Raw genomic sequence first — 18426 nt, 5'->3', positions numbered from 1 at the left:
GCGTTACTAAACCAACTAACAACAACAACAAAAGCAACCAGCGGAAACCCTAGGCTTACATACCGGTTTGCATGGCCTAGATTAAACCTTACACCCGTTACGTCCATTAACAAAGGCGAAATTGCATGGAAAAAAAGCTTACCTCGACAAGGGCTATCTTTAGGAACGAAGCCAAGTCACCAATGCAGGAAGTTTTTTGGCAACCTCGCTCGAGCTATCAACACCGGACTGGACGCCCTTCACCCACTCGACTAGACAGTCCTCGCAGGAATGTGTTCGTAGGATTTTACACAGACGTTTCACTCACCAATCCTTTTTCCCAAACAATGGCTTGCTTGGGAAAGGCGAAATAATTTCGCGGGAATGTAATGAATGGGATAACAACCATCAGGGGCAACTTTGTCTTTAAAATTTATTTTTTGGCGCAAAAGACGATTTTAAAATAAACTGGAACCTTGGGGACCATTTTGTTGCGAAAAAAAGGCCGGGGACCAAATAAATTTTTGGCCCCAACGTTAGGGACCAAATTCGTACTTAACCCTAATAGTTATTTAATTTTTAATTAGTCAATCGTCCTTTTTTTTAATATTTCGTATTAAAAATATAGAAAATTAAGTTTTGACTTGGCTTTTTTCTTTTTTTTTTAAACAAGAAGAATGTATTAGATTAAAGCGGGCCCAGCAAGTCCGAATAGGCCAAGTTACAAATTTTAAGAGGAGCTTCCTCCACCCATATAGAATTTAAATTGGTTAGGGCCAGTTTTGCTAAACTATGTGCAACAAGATTTTCATTTCTCTTTACATGAGAAATCTGAAAGGTTCTAAACCTATTCAAAAAATAATTGCAGTTTGAAAGAATTAAGCCCAAACTATTCTTGTAAGACTGAGCATTCCTAAGCCCCCTAATAACATTTATATTATCTCCCTCTATGATTATATAAAAAAAACACCCATCTAACGCCATATTGAGGCCAAGAAGGCACGCGGTTGCCTCTGCTTCAGCGATTGATAATTCAGTTGAGAGCTTCCATATGCCAGCTACCATAATAACTCCCTCACCATCTCTAATTAATGCTCCTACTCCCCTCTCCCCATCGCTGGAACAAGATGCATCAAAATTGAGCTTGTACATTCCTGATGGTGGCGCATCCCATGCATTGTGACTGAGACTCCCCGGTAGAGGTGCTGCAGCGGGTGAAAAGCGATGATCCTCTGCGTCTTCAAATTCGCAGAACCTGGTGGCAGCGCGCTCGATGACTTCCTCTGGATTGGAGGAGATTCCATCGAAGATCAACCTGTTCCTCTCCTACCAAAGTCCATAGAGGCACTCCAAAAAGAAACCCCTCTTCTTTTTTTCGATTTGATCCAGGAGCTTTTCAATCCACTCCTCCAACACTTGCTCCTCTGTAAAGGCAATCCAAAGGGTAAAATGAGATTCAAACCAGAGCCTTTGTGACCAAGGACAATCTTTGAAGAGGTGAGTTTCAGTTTTTTCTCGTTGCCAACACCGTGGGCATAGCATTGAGCCATTTATCCCTCTTTTTTGCAGATTTGTTTTTGTGGGGAGACCTTTGGAGATAAGACACAAGACAAAATTCAATGTTTATTTGGGAGCTTTGATCGCCCAGAACGCTTTCCAGGGAAAGATGCGACAATGGTTTTGGACGCTTGCCTGTGCTTGATTTATGTTTTGTGACATAATCATATGGTATGCCTTCTTCACTTCATCCTTTCTGTTTGCTGAATTTTTCCAAAAAAAAAAAATCAGTCTTCTTGTTGGTTGATGTCTATGAAAATTTTGAGAATTTGGTCTATCTCAAAGAGAAAATTTTGCCTTATGAGTTGTTCTTTCCATTGCAGAGTTTCTTGGTTAATTAAGTTATCTACTGTGGTTTTCTGATCAAAGCTTGGGCATGAGCTCCAGCTTTTAAACCCATTTTGATTAGGAAGCCACGAATCCCCAAAATTCTAACTGACTTGCATGTTCCTATTCTCCATAAACCCCCCATTTCTATCACCCACTTTGCTCCCCATGTACCTCTCTAAGTGTAGCTTAGATTGTATCCTAAATCTGATCTCAAAAAGTTCTTTCTGTTGTAATATCTAGCTTTGAGCATCTTGGCTACCAGAGAGTCAGGATTTTGAATAAGCCTCCATCCTTGCTTCGTCAAGATTGCTTGATTAAACGCCTCGAAACTACTAGAACCCCTACTGCCTTTTTCTTTCAATCTGTATAGCTTTAATCACTTTATCCAATGAATTATTCTCTCCCCATTTTTGCTTCTCCAGTAGAACCTGCTGACCATTCCTTCTATATGTTGGAAAAGACTCTTAGGAATTTGAAAACACCCCATAATATAAGAAGGTATGGATTGGATGATGGATTTAATTAACATTTTTTTACCAACCTTTGAGAGATATTTTTTCTTCCACCCTTTAAGCTTCTTCCAAATTCGATCTTGAACACACTCAAATATTTGTTTCTTGGATCTTCTAACAAAAGTTGAAATTCCCAAATATTTTGAGTGATTCTCCACAGCCTTAATTTTGATCCAATCTTCGATGAGCATCTGTTTGATAAGAGGCACGTTTTGGCTAAAGGAGAGCTCTAATTAGTCCAAGTTGACTCTTTGGCCAGATGCTTGTTGGTAGATTTGAATAATGTCTTTGACTTCTTGAATGTCTCGGTCTGATGTTCTTGTGAAAATAATGCTGTCGTCTACAAAAAAATGTGAGAAACCTCCGATGCTTCTCTAGATATTCTGATCCCGTGAATCAACTTCCTTTCCTAAGCTCTGATAAGCAGTCCGAACAACACCTCTGTGCAAAGAATAAAAAAGTAAGGGGATAATGGATCCCTTTGCCTTATTCCTCTTGATGGCTTGAATTTCATGGAGAGGATATCATTAATGAGAACCGAAAAAGAAACGATGCTAACACACTTGCCAATCAGGTTTATCCATTTTTGGAGAAACCCCATAGGTTTGAGAACTTCTAAAAGAAAAGGCCATTCAATTATGTCGTACGCCTTTGCCATATCTAACTTTATACCAATGAATCCCCTTGCCCATGTTTTTCTTTTTCTCATATAGTGGAAGATGTCAAAAGCCACTAAACCATTATCCGTGATCAGTCTCCCGGGAACGAAGGTACTCTGATATTCACCCACTATCTTTGGTAAAATTTGTTTCATCCTATTTGCAATAGTTTTGGTTTCTGTCTTGTAAATCACATTGCAAAGGGATATTGGTCTGAACTCTTTTGTATGCTTGGGATTTTTTGTTTTGGGGATTAGGCAAATGTAGGTTTCGTTCATCTCAGTTGGGTCACCTTCACCATTCAGGAAATTCAACACCCAACTAGAGGTATCTTCTTCAACAATGTCCCACATTTTCTGATAAAAAAGGGCTGGCATGCCATCCGGTTCGGGGGCCTTTGTGGGGTGCATTTGATCGAGGGCCTTCTTAACTTCATCTCTTGTAAATTCTTCTTCCAAAAAACTGTACTCCTCTTGTGTAATTCTTCATTTAACTACCTCTATTGCTTGCTCTATATCCATTGTTTCTTCAAATTTAAACAGCTCTTCATAGAAACTGACAATAGTCTCTTCAATTTTTCCCTCTTCTTCATATAAGATCCCAGCATCATCACTGATTCTCTCTATCCGGTTCCTCTTGCTCTTTTGGGATGCTTTTTGGTGAAAATATCTTGTGTTCTTGTCTCCAAATTTTAACCAATTTGTCCTTGACCTTTGAGCCCACCAGATTTCCTCAAGCTTGAGCAATTCATCCAATTTTCCTTGGACCTTTTTTGTTTTCCTGATTGTTTCTTCATATTGCACCATTTTTATTAACTGGTCTAATTTTCTCTGCTATTCTTTTATTTCCTTTGGTATTTTTCCAAAATTCTCCTGCACCCATTCATCTAGCACATTTTCGCAGTTTTTTAGCTTCCTCCAAATCTGGTTCTGTCGGTTTGTCCATGCCCTGTTCACTATTTCTTTACATTCTGCACGTTGCAACCACATTTCTTCGAACCTGAAGAGATGTGGCGTCTTCCTTCTTCTTAACTTTGTCCCTGCAACATCAACTAATATAGGACAATGATAAGACCTATACCTTTATAAATGTTGTACCAATGCCTCCAAAAAGATCTCTTGCCAATCTATAGTTGCTACAGCCCGATCTAGCCTCTCTTGGATATTGAAGCCACCTGGTTGGTTATTTGTCCAGGTGAAGTAATGCCCTACAAACCCCAAATCAAGGAGCTGGTTTAGTTATAATGCTTCTTGGAAACCTCTTGTTTGGGTGAAAGTCACGGACAGCCCTCCTTTTTTCTCCTTTTGTTCTAGAACTTGGTTAAAGTCCCCAAACACCATCCATGGCATACTTTGCGCTTGGCCTAGGGTGTTCAGTAGCTCCTGGAATTTTTGCTTATTTGTTGAATCTGGACAGTCGTAAAAACTGGTAACCCTCCACGGCTGGCTTCCGGTCTTTGCCTGAATCACCATGTCTATGTGGTTTAAAGACATATAGTTAACACTCATGTCTATGCTATCGTCCCATAAAACTGCTAGTCCTCCTGCTCTATGTCTCGCTTCCCCTTCGCAGTCCACTCCCACCACATTCTGTAAGCCTCCTTTGTTCTTTATCCTTCCTATTTCCGTTACTTTTCTCCTTGTTTCTATTAGGAACACAAGGTTGGGAGCTTGTTGTTTCAAGAGCTTATTCAAAGCTCTAACTGTCCATGGGTTCCCAAGCCCATGACGGTTCCAACTTATAAGCCTCATTGATGGGGGCAGGGTTGCAAAACAACCTCTGCCATGTTTTGTAGTGTGTCTCGTTGTTGTTTTTTAGTAGACATCTCCTCTTCTTTAATCCCTACGTTCCTGACCTCATCCATCTTCCTCTTTCCTAGTTCTTTTGCCTTTCTCTCCCCTGTGGATGTTCTATTTGAGTTTTCCCTTGCCATCCTTTTTCATTTCTTGCTGTTGTTTCCTTGGCTTTTAATTTTTCCTGGTTGCTTCTCCTATTTGTTGTTGCTATCTTTGGTTATTTCTGTATTGTCTACCTTCTTGGAACTGTCTATATATTTTTCCTTTGGATCCTTTATCTTCCCTTCCTCTTCTGTCTTTTGGTTCTGTTCAGTCTCTTCTAGGGCTTTTCCATGCTCTTTCCCTCCTTGGTTTTGCTCTACTTTCTTCTCAGTGCTGGTATTGGGTTCTTTCACTGTTAGTTCAGCCATTTTCTCTATGACATCTCCTTTCCTAGCTTGTTTTATTCCTTTTGCTCCAGCTACTAGTCCTCTTTCTTCCATTTGCTTTTGTGGTCCTAGCTGCTCCATTTTTGTTCCTGTTGTCTGCCCTTAGCCATGTCCCTAGCTCATTTGACTTCGCTCTACCACCGTCCTCTTCAGCTTCATGCTTTTCACAACTTACCTCATCATGTCCTATTAAGCCACAATAGTAACAAAAGGTTGGAAGCCTTTCAAACCTAAAATCCACCCAAGTTTGCTCGTCCTCCTTAGATCCCATATGGATTCCTTTTCTCACTGGTTCAGCCAAGTTCATCTGAATGTTTTCTTTGATGAAGCTACCTTTCCCTGGGCCTGCTGAATAGAGGTTGCATTCCTTTACTCTTCCCCTTATGTTCACTATCTTCCTTCTCAGAGTTTTGTTTTGCAATGCTCGGGCATGTTTCATATCTGAATCTGTATTTCAGCAGTTGAGAAATCCATGTCCATGGGGTTTATGCTTTTTTCCCATTTCTTGACCAGCAACCATGCATTTTGGAATGTCCAAGGATTGCCTTTGAGTACTCTCCTCATGTCAGCCTCTCTTTCAAAAAAGAACTGATATAGTTTGGGTCTGATCTCTATCATATTAAAACCCACAGGCTTCCTCCAGATGTTGTTCATGGCTGTATGGACCCATATAGGATTAATGATTTTTGTAGTTATCAACTTACCTACCACATTGTGCTTGCATTTTTGTACTCCTTTCTTTACGTCTTTTTCTTCATATTCAATGTATTCCTCTATTTCTTCTTCTACTTCAGTTGTTTGCACATGTTCCTTTATTGGTTCTGACGTTGCAGCTTCCATATTTTAAGATTGTACCGCTGTCTCAGCACGTATGGTGAATCTATTCACGATTTGCTAAGGAAACGATATTGTTCGCTACTCTCTTTGTGCTCTAACAGAACGACAAAGAGAGAGGAAAAAAACATTTAACTAGTTTTGACTTAACTAACTCATCTCTTTTTTGTTAACATTATTTTTTTTAAACTATGATTCTTGCTATTCACATTTCACTCATATCTATGTTCCCTTTTTCTCTCCATCTCTTCTTTCTCCTCTCTCTCTCGATTTCTTCTTCCAACTATACACGTTAGGTCGACTTCTCCTTCTATCTGTGCACCAGGTCTGGAATCAACCTCAATGCCCAGTGCCTGATTGGATTTCGCAAGTCTGATTATCTATTTTATATTTTGACTTATATAAAGTAATATTAATATTGATTCAAATAATAAAAGACTAAGAATCATATTGGTTTTGTCTGTGTTAACAGAGACTGAAACAAAAATTGACAACGAAACTGTTTAGAAACAATAAAGAACTGTAATGTTTTTTAAGGAGAGTTATTTGTTATTCGGAGAGGATTTCTTTTAGTCTAAAACTTGTGGCAAAGAGACGTAATTTGCGAAATGGATTGTCTGAAGATTTTCATTCTTGTTAACAATTCTCATGATAATGCTAGATGTGTAAATCTTTTGGTGTTTAAAGTCAGAAATATTATGACTTGGATGTAGTGCGTTGATTTTTGTTTGATCCTGCGAGATGCAAACACAGTAGCGGACAGCATAGCAAAGACGGCGTTAAGATCACATTCGTAGTATGTAGAGTTTCCAGTGCCTTGAAAGAGTTTGAAATGAATATTCAAAGGCATCACTCTACACCTTCTTAGTTCCTTAGGACTTTGTTTTTCTTTTCTGCTTAATTGTTTTAATTTTTCAATTACAGAAAAAAAGGAAAGAAATAAGTCAATATTATTTGTTAGTTGGAGCTTAATAAAAATAAAATCAATATTATTCTATTTTATTTGGGCATTCAAAATTTAATAAGAATTAATAGTCTACCATAAATACAATAACATAGAATTTTAGTCTCTAAGGCTGCGTTTATTTTTAGAGACAGGACAGAATATGACACTAAGACAGAGACAATAGGACGGAGACACTAAAAATTATCCTTTGTGTATTGTGTTTAGATACGATGTACAAGACACTAATGTAATGTCCAGTATTATGTTTTGATACACATGAACAAGACTAAAATATTATATATGTAATGACTAAAATAGCAATGTGATTCCAAATTTTCTACATCAAGTACAAACTAATTTAATAAAGAATGAGAGTACGTAGGAGTACAGACGGAACTTGAAAAAAATATTTGAAGAGGCCAAAAATTTTAATAAAAAAATATATAATAGTATTTATATTAAAATAAAATTTATAAATATAATTATTTTATTTTTAAATTTATTATTAATATGTAGGAATACATATGGTTAAAATTAACAAAAAAATAAATCTGAATTTTATTAATAAAAAATTTTGTTTAGGTTAATAAGCCAAATTAATTTTAAATAAAAAATTAGTTTTAAAAAAGAATCCATTTTTACATGAAAAAAATTAATTTTTGCACATAAAAATCTATTTTTATTTAGAAAACCAATTTTTTTTTATCTAAAAACTGATTTTTCTTTTCAAAAAATTGATTTTTCTTTAAATTATATAAAATCAATTACAACTTATAAATTATTTTTTAGTATTTTAAAAGATCAATTTTACTTTTGATAATATTTATCTTTCAAAAATTTTAAGACTAATTATTTTTATTACAAATCAAATAATATAATACAAGGTTAAAATTGTATTGAAATAAAAACGATAAGAAGGAAAGAATTTTTCACCCCAATAAAAAATCTACAAAAAGGAGAGAGTATCTGAAAAAGAAAGAGATAGAGAAAAAGTCCGTGTCCACTCTTCCAAATTCAGTGTCCATTATTGTTCTTCGTAAAAGAGTGGATACAAAAGTATAAAAAACTGTCTCGGAGACAATGTGTTCAGTGTTCATGTCTCTGCTTCCAAACACTATCACTTGTTTCTAGGATGTTCTTTTGCTTGGCAGGTGTGGTGTGCTTAGACATCAGCTTTTGGCCGAAAATGGTCTTATTCGGGTTCGATGAAAGAGCTCTTTTTAAGTTGGACAGAGAAACCGAGGAGTAAAGAAAATCAAAAGCAGCAGTTGAGGTGCTTCTATGCGATTCTCTAGAACATTTGAATGGAAAGAAATAAGAGGATATTTCAGAATACAAACAAAAGGCGTATAAAAAAAACCTAAACAGATTAGGTAAAGAATAAGTTGTATATGAAGAGTGATGCAAGCATGATTCTTAGCAATCCCAAGGCAGGTTAATTTTGATTAATTAAGTAACTTAAACAGTTAAGTTACTCTCATTTTTGTCTCTCTTTTTAAATATTTTTTTTTAAATTTACGAAATTTATAAGGTTATTAATTTTTAGATTGTATTTAATTTTATTTATTTTTATCATTATTTATAACAAAAATAATAAAATTATTTTTAAATCGACAAATTTCTATATTCCTGATGACCAATGAACGTTTAATTAAAAAATTTTATTTAAAAATTTAAAATTTACACTTTGTTAAAAGTAGTGATTGGGGTATGCAATGTGTACTAGAAGGGTGTCCTAAGCTGAGAAAACTTGAGATAAGGGACTGCCCATTTGGGAATGCTGCACTTCTTTCGGGGTTGGAAAAGTACGAGTCGATGAGGTCGCTGTGGATGTCAGATTGCAAAGTGACAATGAATGGGTGTAGATTGTTGGCTAAGAAAATGCCAAGGTTGAATGTTGAGGTAATAAGGGAAGACCGCAGTGACTTATCTTCCCCATTTTTTATAACTTTTTTTAATTTCTGCTATCAATCCATTTTTTATTTACAATTCAGTCATTTATGTTTCTGTTATTTATTTTTTTGCTCTGCAAGAAATTGAAAATTACATCAAAGTAAAACTGAATTTAGTATAAACTAAAAAAAAGTGCAAAAAGTAAAATAAGTACATAAGAAAAATTCTACACTAAGTTTTCTGGAGTCTCTAATTCTCCAACCTCTATTTCTACCAGAGCCACCTATCCAAGTCTCCTTTCAATCTGATGAATTGTCACCGTCTTCAAAACAAAACCTCTTTATGAAAGATATACAATAAATTCACGTTCATGTGAAGAGTTTTGATATCCTCTAAATTTAAAATTCTTGAAATATGATATCAAACAATTGAAAACCATAGTTAACGGTATTGACCCATAATACTCTACTGGACGTAAATATACTCCCTAGGCCTTAATTCCATATTTTGTGTGATTCATAAGCTTACATATTTGGAATCAGTAGCTATGTTTCATTGTTAAAGTGGTATATGTTTTCCCTGATTCATGTGTCTTGAACGTTCTTGAAGGTATGCTGCTGTCCAAGTGGAAGAATTGCTGGTGGCAACTCTCTACTACTTGGGTTGGTTAGATCAAGGGGAGCCAATATTGGGATACAAATTTCACATGCAAATGCAAATGCACCAGCGAATTCAGATAAAAATGTAAACGTTGTATTATAGACACAATCTTTTAAAGTAAAAAAGTTAATTAAATAATAAAGTGAGTAGTTGGTAAACTAAGATAATAAAATATATATTTCATAAAAATTATAAAATTAATAATAATTAACATTTTACTTTATAAAATTTTTGGTTTAAATATTATTGGATGATTAAAAAGTGTAGAAAATTTGGGCTTCTATTCCTGTAAATAAAACCCACTCATACTTCTAACATACACGGTTTTACTTCTTTTTAAATATGTGTTGTCTATATCTCTGTGTCTTGTCTCCGAAAATAAACCCTACCTAATATACTTATAAAATTACGATTCTTACCTATAAAAGAGTTGTTATTAACTTCAATCAAAATTTAGTAATTTTTTGTTGAAAAAAATTAAAACATCATACATTAAAATTTAGAATGATAAATGAATATAGAGATTAATAATTAAATCTAAATCAAGAACTAAAACCTTTTAATTATACTCACAAATTTATTTACACTTCTATTTTTAGTTTTTATTTTTAGGAAATAAATTTTGGGACTTGCAAGGATCGGAGTAGATTGTTGAAACATTTTAAAAAGTGCAAACTACATTAGATTTGCCTATTTATTAGCTGATGTTTGTTGTTTGTTTGTTTTTTTTTTTTGGTGACTTGTTGTTTGTTTGTTTGTTTTTCTTTATTAACTCCCTAATTGGATTATAAGAATAAAAAACGCTTTTAAAAAATGTTAGTTAATGTTAGCTATTAATTTTTTGAAAAAGTAGGAGTCAATAAATTTAGTGTACAATATGTATAATAAGATAAAATTAAAATTAAGATAAATAAATTATTAATTTTTAATAATTACTAATTTAAAATTTAAAATAAATAAAAATTTATAACAATTACGTAACTTCCAAAAGCGGCCTCCTTCTCTCTCATTTGATGTTACTGTCTTCTCGTCCAATCTCTTCCTCTTTTACGGGTACCGCGTCGCCACAGACACTAGTCGCCGTCGCCCATAGTTTATGCCGAGGTGCACAACAATAATTGTGCAAACAATTAGTTAAGTCCATGATGTTCCCGTTTTTGTACATGTAAACGTAGCCCACTTTAAACATGTCCTGTCTTGCGCGGCCAATTTGGCTTTTTTGGATTTTGCTTGCGTTTTCAAGGGATAAACATCAACGGACGAATTTATATGCTAGAATTCAATTCACTAGGTATATATATGATTATTTGATGGCCGGTGAAAGAGTTTCTAATGCCGAAGAAGTGGAATGATTGATGAGGATGGAGTAGCAGACGTTGATGGAGACTAGAGAGAATGTTTCTATTGGTAAATTAGGATTAGAATGGTTAATTTTTTAAAATAATGGTTAAATTTTTTTTTTTTTTTGTATTGGGCCAAATTTAAAACTTATTATACACATGGCTCAATACCTTAATTGAGTTTATTGTTAAAAATACTAGAGTTAAAAATAAAATAAAATAAATTAATTTTAACTCAAATATAAGATGAATGAAAGAAATTATCGATTACTTAATAAAATAAATATTTATATGCAAATGTTTATGTAAAATTAATAATAAAAAAAATTAAATAATAATTTATTTAAATATATTAAATTATTTAATAATTCTCCATTAGCGTACAACTGGTAAATGGACCGTTTAACATTTGTTTAACATTTGTGTTTGATAATTATGAGATGAGTTTTTCGATTTTGAGTTTGGAATTTGAAGCCCATTGAACTGAGAGTATTTGTACGAGATATTCGCGTTATACGGCACCGTTTTCACCATTCAGAGGTCGCATTCATGAAAAGGTCAACTCATAGCGGTACACGTAAGAGTGTAAGACAGAGAAAACCAGAAAACAAAAAGAAAAGTCCTCGTATCCGTTATGTTCTGTTTTTGTTTCTTTTGGACACTTTTTCGCACACATTTCAAATTTCAAAAAAACTTCTCTTTCCTTCTTCTCATCTCCTCTTCACTCTTAAGTCTTAATTAAACCAACCAAAACTCAACAACATTTTGCATTCTTCACATTTTTCACAACCCCATCAATAAAAATCTGATCTTTGTCCTTTGCTCTCAAGTGTTTTTCCTCAAATGGGTGGCTCAGGAAAATGGTTTAAATCACTCATATCTCACAGAAAGCCCTCCACCAGCGATCAAGTTTGCAACTTCATCACAATCTTCTTCTTTGTGTGTGTTTAGTTATGCTTTTGTGATTCTTATTTATCATTTTTTTACAGGAGAGGGGTGGTGGTGGTGGTGATAAGAGCAAGAAGAAATGGAAGCTATGGAGAAGTTCTTCAGAAGGGTTTGGTTTTGGATCCTCGACGAAGAAGGGTGACGGTTCTCACAAGGCCTTTTCTTCTTTGGTGGATGATGAAGTAGCTTTTAATGCCGCGGTGGCAACAGTGGTGAGAGCGCCCCACAAAAATTTCATGGTGATCAAGCAGGAATGGGCTGCTATACGCATTCAAGCCATTTTTCGAGGCTTCTTGGTAAGTCACCGTGTCCACACACTTCGATGTTTTTGATCAATTTCAAACTTTTTGTATGATCGTGATCCTGATGCTCCTTGTTCTTCGAGGGTAGTTATTATGTGTGTTTAATCTTGATTTGTTTAATATGAAAATCATTGATTTGGCCTCACATCTATTTAGACTGTAGCCTAGGGCACTATTGGGTAAAAAAGGCAAAATCTTCCAATCCATCAATGCATTGAAAGTTTGAACTCTCAACTTCTAATTCTAGTATCTTTAACATGCAATAGTTAGTTGATGTTAAATTACTAAAATTCCGGGTCAGGTAAGGATCAGGATTCCTAAGATCATAGCATGATCTTTTGCAGAAGAATTACTAACTAGATCCTAATTTTGAATGAGTTCAACCATGGTAAGACTTTGACCTATTGAAACTTAGTCCATGGTAAGACATCAAGCCACAATTTTTTCTAGTTCCTAAGGAATGCTTGAGCACAATGTTGGTGGGTTTCGATTTGACCAGAGAGAGGTAGTTCATAGTTGCAAGCTTGATCCTTGTGTTCAGAGAGTTTGATCAGTATGTTAAACTTGTGTTCCATGTGATTGTATTTGTATTTCTCTTACTTGTTTATTTTGAGTTTTTGACCTTAATTATGTGATGAATGTTGCAGGCAAGACGAGCTTTGAGGGCGTTGAGGGCAGTGGTGAGGCTGCAGGCTATATTTCGTGGAAGGCTAGTGAGGAAGCAAGCTGCTGTTACTCTAAGGTGCATGCAGGCTCTTGTTCGAGTTCAAGCTCGCGTGCGCGCTAGGAATGTGAGGAACTCTCCAGAAGGGAAAGCCGTGCAGACACTATTAGATCAGTACCGCAACCAAGCTGATCCTATTAAGGAGGCTGAGGTAGTGTAAAAGCTTTTTGAATTCCTCCCCCCAAAAAAGATTCTCTAATGAAGAAAAATACTCATGTCATCCAAAGATATATACATAACACTCAAGTTAGTCCTGCACTGATCTTAAATGTCATTGTAGTCTCTCTTTCTTGAAATTGATATAAATTTTAGTTCTCTTAGACATATATTTGTTCTAATTGATGTAAATTTCTTTCAAAAACTAACATCTTTCGCGGATCACTTTTGTTCTTGTATGTTTGATTCCAATTCAAGTTGTTATTGAGATGTTCAAATGTATGAAAATGTTCCTTCTTGTGCTATCAGGACGGCTGGTGCGACATTCCAGGAACAGCAGAGGAAGTTAAAGCAAAACTTCAAATGAGGCAAGAAGGAGCAATTAAGAGGGAGAGAGCAATGGCATACTCAATGTATACCAAGGTAATGGATTCTAGCTAAGAATTCAAATATACATGTGATGAGATTCAAATTACTTTCAGAATTCAAGAAAGTTTCAAATCATACTACTAACTATCCATTATAATTTCCATTGTTCTAGATTTCTATTACTTAATTCGATTAAATGGTGAACGAAATACAGTTCATTACTTAATTTGATTAAAATTGTTTGCTTTCAGCAATCAACAGTGTGTGCTAGTCCACGCTCGAGAGCTTCCAAGCCAGTCACACCTCTCAAGCAAGGCAGCCTAGACAATAAGAGCTCGCGATTGAGCATGTTAGAGCGCTGGATGGCGACAAAGCCATGGGAGAGCAGGCTAATGGAGGAGAACAATTTCGGCTCGCTTGACATGACTCCAGTGTCTGGAAAATGTGATGATCTTGTTGCTCCCTTCAATTCACTTCAACAAAGAGGCTTATCCAAAGCAAGAAGCAGCGGTGCAATAACAAGAATTTCTTCCAAGTCTCTCACAACTACTCAATCAACTCCATCTTCTTCGGGTGTTAGCTCCGAATGCATGTATGATGATAGCCCTGCCTCAACCTCATGTACATCTGGATCACTGCCATCGATCAACAATGTTGTGGAGGAAGCAGCAGAGGATAGAAGTGTTAATAAACCAACCTACATGAATCTGACAGAATCAACCAAAGCTAAACTGAAATCTTGTAGGTGTTCCTCTCAGAATTCGAAGAGACTCTTAATGGATGACTGTCATTCTCATGGCTCAAGATCAGAATTTCTAAATGGAGACAATAGAAGCAGTTGTGGATCCTATCCTTCAGTCAATTCGTGGAGGGATCTATACGCAACACCTTCAAGAGCAAGTTATCAGAAACGATTAAATTCGGATGATAAGTAAATTGACATTCCAGTGGCTAGTGATAAAAGGATGTTTGGTTTAGCATTCAGAATGCTTTGAACCATGATTCAGGCAAAAGATTGTCTTTGATGATAATGTTTGCTTGAATAACGATTCTGGAGTTTTGAAAGCTAAACCAAGCATGACATAAGTCTGTTAGAAGTGTGTGTTCTTTTGATGAGTCCAACAGCTTGTTGTTCATTGTCACCTTTAAATGTGTGCACAAGTTCACATGTGAAAATTAGCATTTTGTTTCAAGTTTTCTTTTTTAGGAAAAAACTTATGTTTGCCCTTTTTTCTTTTGAAAAAAAAAAAACTGAAAAATAGCCCCCCACCCCCCCCCCCCCCAAAAAAAAAAGATTTACTTGAGCTTGTGTAATTGTGTTTGGATGCAAGGATGACTGTGTGTATGTTGAATGAAATGGAGCCCTGTTTTCATTGCTAGTGTTCACTTTCTTACTTCTATAGTTCTATTTCTAAGAAATATTTTGCCAATGATGTGAATGCACTGGACTCGGTGCAGTGTGATACCAATACATGCTCACAGCGACACAAAAGACTCAACATCCGTATCATTTTTCATGATGTGTTTCAACTTCCAAGCCTTTCCCACCTGTTTCACTTCCTTGCCAGAGATCTCTGTTCTGTTTATCTTTTTTTTTTTTTTTTGACACCAAAAAAAGAGAAAATGCCTTTAGAACATCCTCAGCTGCTCAGCATATATCATCGTTGTTATCACCCAGCCAGTTCGGTAACCGAATTAAGTGAATATATATATATATATCACCATATCAAGCAAGCTTTGATCATTTAGCTTATAAATAGATTATTGAAGGAGAGTTGGAACTTAGAACAGAGTCTTTTCCCTTCGCTAAATTGTTTGGGTTTACTAGAACATGATATTAGCATCTACAAGCAAGTTTCATAACTATTGTTATTTTCCTATGGCTGAGCCATTCTTCTTCCAAAAACTATCAGATGAAAAATGGCTATTTTATCAGAAAGCGTGTACAATTTTAACTTTCAAACTACTCATTTGGAAATGAAAAATGTTCACACATCAATACATCACCATGATCGTCCATTCATCTGATACAAGTCTAGTTCAATAAGAAAAGGGAGACCCGAAAAATGAAATCACTATCGAAATTGTCCATTCTAGGCTTGCAAATTATTGCATCTATTTTCGAGAATCACAACCACAATATAAAAATATCCATACATATTAGATGCCTCAATATTTTGCTCATTTGCATACTGCACCAACAAACATCCCCAGTTCCCCATCCCTGTTCAAAAGAGATCTGAAGATAACAAAGTTCAGCATCTTTTGCTGGATCATACCATGAACTGCACTAAGTTCTAAATTTGATGTCTTGCTCCAAGTCAACGACGTTAAGCTGTAATCCTAAACCTACCCTTAGCTATTCTTCTTGCAATTACTCTTCTGCCACCCTTGGTTGCCTTCCTGATCATGTAGAAGAAAAATTATTTCATCAACACGGCACAGATCTGTTGAGGTTACTCGAGTGAATTTTCAGTAACAATTCTAATAAAGAAAATTTTAGAAAGTAGCATTGGACCAACACTAGATTGGTGAAGACAGGCTTGCCCACTTACTAATGGTCTCAAGTTTGAGCCACACATATAGTCACATATGGAATGGATTATCGGAAGGGTCTAAATACCAATGACAAACACAATAAAAAGAGGTAGTACTTGGCAGTTGGGAATAGTAACATAAACCAGGTATGCCACCTTATGTGGTCATAATCTAAAATGTTACACTTATTTAGCCTTTTGTTTTCTTAGTTATGAAAAACAATTGGGATGATATTAAATGCCCCCCAAGGCCCCAATATCTACCTATGCTTGCCCAAAAACAGAGCAATCACAGTCTAGAGTCACAAGCAACACAAGGAAAAATATTACTCAATGTGGTGTCATATTCCATAAAACAATTTGTATACAACTGAAGAATTCTAACAGATATAAGCAAAAGGTCATCGAATGAAATTGAATGATGTATCAAAATTCAGTGGCAATCTACTTCATCCAAATTCTTTGTGTATGCATCATTAGCCTTAGCGTAGAGTATGGACATTCATGTGAAAGAAGAAAGGATAAATAGTCATATTTTCCCATCTCTAAAGGAGACATACACAAAAGTATTTACCGAGCAAAAAAACCATGATTCCTCTTTCGTCTAATGATGCTAGGTTGAAACGTCCTTTTGGGGAATAAAATCATTGGATCGTCTGAAGAAGCATCTCCTACAGAACAGAATAAACACTAATTAGAAAGAAATCTTTTAAGATGGAATAAGTGTAACCAACTGCTTTAAAATTTTCAGAAAACAAGTGTTAATGTCAACCTAGTGTGGGAAATATACTTCTGAATAGATATGCAAAGCATGACATGACAATTGGAGTGCGTGATAAAGGCTAATTTGATCACCAACGTGACATTATTCCCTTTTTCCTTGATAAGAACTCCTTTAATCCCACTTATCTCAAGGCTTGCAACCTAAACCAACAAATTAACAATAATTCAATGACTTTAGTTCCACGAGTGCTTCCTCATAACAAACACTACGTTGACATGAAGATAATGAGAAAAAGCGTCAATCTTTTCTTCCCAAAATGCAACTGAAGCCAAAGTAACTGTCATCCAAGGAGGCATTACCCCATCTGCTTGCTACACAAAAACTATTGTTGTCGAAGAGATGGCACAGCTGCATGCCTCTTATCTTGGATAAATAAATAAAATTTGTATTTGAGTAACCAGTGATACACAATCCAGCTCCAGGTGCATATAGATTTCCTTTCTCTGTTCTATCAAAATGGATACTCCTTTGATGCACATACCGTCAACATAAATTCAAAAAAGCCAAACTATCAGCAGCGTATTTTCCACAATATCTTCAGATAAGACATGTAAAGGCTCTAGTTATGAAATTGGATCAGATGGATGATAGTCTTATAGCTAGAGGTACATACATGGAGGAGGGAGACCGAACAAAACATCAAAAGAAACTATTAACAGAGATCTAAAAAATGAATGGTTTAAACATTGGTATGATATATGGTAGTACGGTTGGCATCATTTGATCAATGTAATCGAGAGCCCACCATGTGGGACAAGGCTTATTTGTTGCATAACAAAGATAAAATCCCCAAAACTTCAGCATTGAAGATCCTTTCTCATATACTTTATCTTAAAAAGCACAAATAAAACCCAGAATTGAAGTGATCCTCTTCTTATCATATCTTTTCATCTTCAAGTGACATTTCGACCAACCACAAGCCACAGCAGGAAAAACCAGAGTCAAATATTTCTAGTCTTCTAATTCTAATCAAGCAGAACCGATTAGAACAAAATGTGTACAAAATGAACAAATTAAACGATGAAAAAGACTGTAAATGAACAAAATGTGTTGCAGAACCGATTTCATCCTTCGATAAAATAAACGAACCGAAACAGTTAATAGAGAGTGAAGTGTACCATTAGGTAAGAAGAAGCGGAGAGAAGGAAGGCCGCAGGGGTAAACGAAGCCTTCGGTGTAAAGCTTCTTGAGCGATTCGGCGTCGTTTTGGGGAAATTGTGGAGAGCTCGGGATCCTAGTGAGGGAAGGGAATAGCTGCGGCGAGATTTGAGGGTAATTGAGATACGGTAGTGGAGTTTGATTGAGAAGCGATTTCGACATCTGATTTAGGAGAGAAGCTCCGCTTCTGAGAAGGGTTTTCGACGCCATATTTTAGTGCGTGGAGTTTCAGAGAACCAGCGATAACTAAACCCTAGTGTGTGTTGCATCGAAGGAGACGATGAAGAACAAAGAAACTCTTTTTTTTTTTTGGATGATAAAACAATTGGGCCCAATCGGGCTGTGGTCTTGGACCGGAATGGTCCAAAGCGGAAGATTGGACTTCTACAGTTTTTGTGGTTTCTTTTGCAAAGAAAAAGTTTTTAGAGCAGACAATTTTTTTAATCGATTTTAGCCAATTTTCACTTCCTTATTTTTCTTTCCCATGCTTTCATTCTCACTCATACATACCAAA

General features: G+C 35.7%; 2 protein-coding genes across 2 annotated transcripts; one reads left to right on the top strand and one right to left on the bottom strand.

The window, feature by feature from the left end:
- Nucleotides 1-11606: 11606 nt before the first annotated feature.
- On the top strand, nucleotides 11607-14812 carry LOC107614911 (protein IQ-DOMAIN 6-like). Its single transcript, XM_021111566.2, has 5 exons — nucleotides 11607-11843; nucleotides 11924-12178; nucleotides 12832-13059; nucleotides 13374-13487; nucleotides 13685-14812. Exons 1-5 carry the CDS (start codon nucleotides 11778-11780, stop codon nucleotides 14366-14368), a joined length of 1347 nt encoding a protein of 448 aa, XP_020967225.2. The 5' UTR covers nucleotides 11607-11777; the 3' UTR covers nucleotides 14369-14812.
- Nucleotides 14813-15377: 565 nt separating this feature from the next.
- On the bottom strand, nucleotides 15378-18200 carry LOC107618961 (Ribosomal protein L34). Its single transcript, XM_016321157.3, has 3 exons — nucleotides 17873-18200; nucleotides 16545-16641; nucleotides 15378-15836 (listed from the first exon to the last, which is right to left on the bottom strand). The coding sequence occupies exons 1-3, from the start codon at nucleotides 18120-18122 to the stop codon at nucleotides 15764-15766; spliced, it is 420 nt and encodes a 139-aa protein (XP_016176643.1). The 5' UTR covers nucleotides 18123-18200; the 3' UTR covers nucleotides 15378-15763.
- Nucleotides 18201-18426: the final 226 nt, after the last annotated feature.

Source organism: Arachis ipaensis, chromosome B9, assembly GCF_059453495.1.
Source record: "Arachis ipaensis isolate K30076 ecotype BB chromosome B9, ASM5945349v1, whole genome shotgun sequence".
NCBI classification, from domain to species: Eukaryota; Viridiplantae; Streptophyta; class Magnoliopsida; order Fabales; family Fabaceae; genus Arachis; species Arachis ipaensis.
The sequence above is the reverse complement of the archived record's forward strand: the minus strand, read 5'-3'. Positions and strand labels throughout refer to the sequence as shown.

Excerpts from the sequence above, each read along its gene's own strand:
- LOC107614911 (XM_021111566.2), top strand. The coding sequence starts at position 11,778 with ATGGGTGGCTCAGGAAAATGGTTTAAATCACTCATATCTCACAGAAAG. Across the intron at positions 11,844-11,923 it reads AGCCCTCCACCAGCGATCAA|GAGAGGGGTGGTGGTGGTGG; the intron begins GTTTGCAACTTC and ends ATTTTTTTACAG. Across the intron at positions 12,179-12,831 it reads CCATTTTTCGAGGCTTCTTG|GCAAGACGAGCTTTGAGGGC; the intron begins GTAAGTCACCGT and ends TGAATGTTGCAG.
- LOC107618961 (XM_016321157.3), bottom strand. The coding sequence starts at position 18,122 with ATGGCGTCGAAAACCCTTCTCAGAAGCGGAGCTTCTCTCCTAAATCAG. Across the intron at positions 16,642-17,872 it reads CCGCTTCTTCTTACCTAATG|GAGATGCTTCTTCAGACGAT; the intron begins GTACACTTCACT and ends TCTGTTCTGTAG. Across the intron at positions 15,837-16,544 it reads AATCATGGTTTTTTTGCTCG|GAAGGCAACCAAGGGTGGCA; the intron begins GTAAATACTTTT and ends CTACATGATCAG.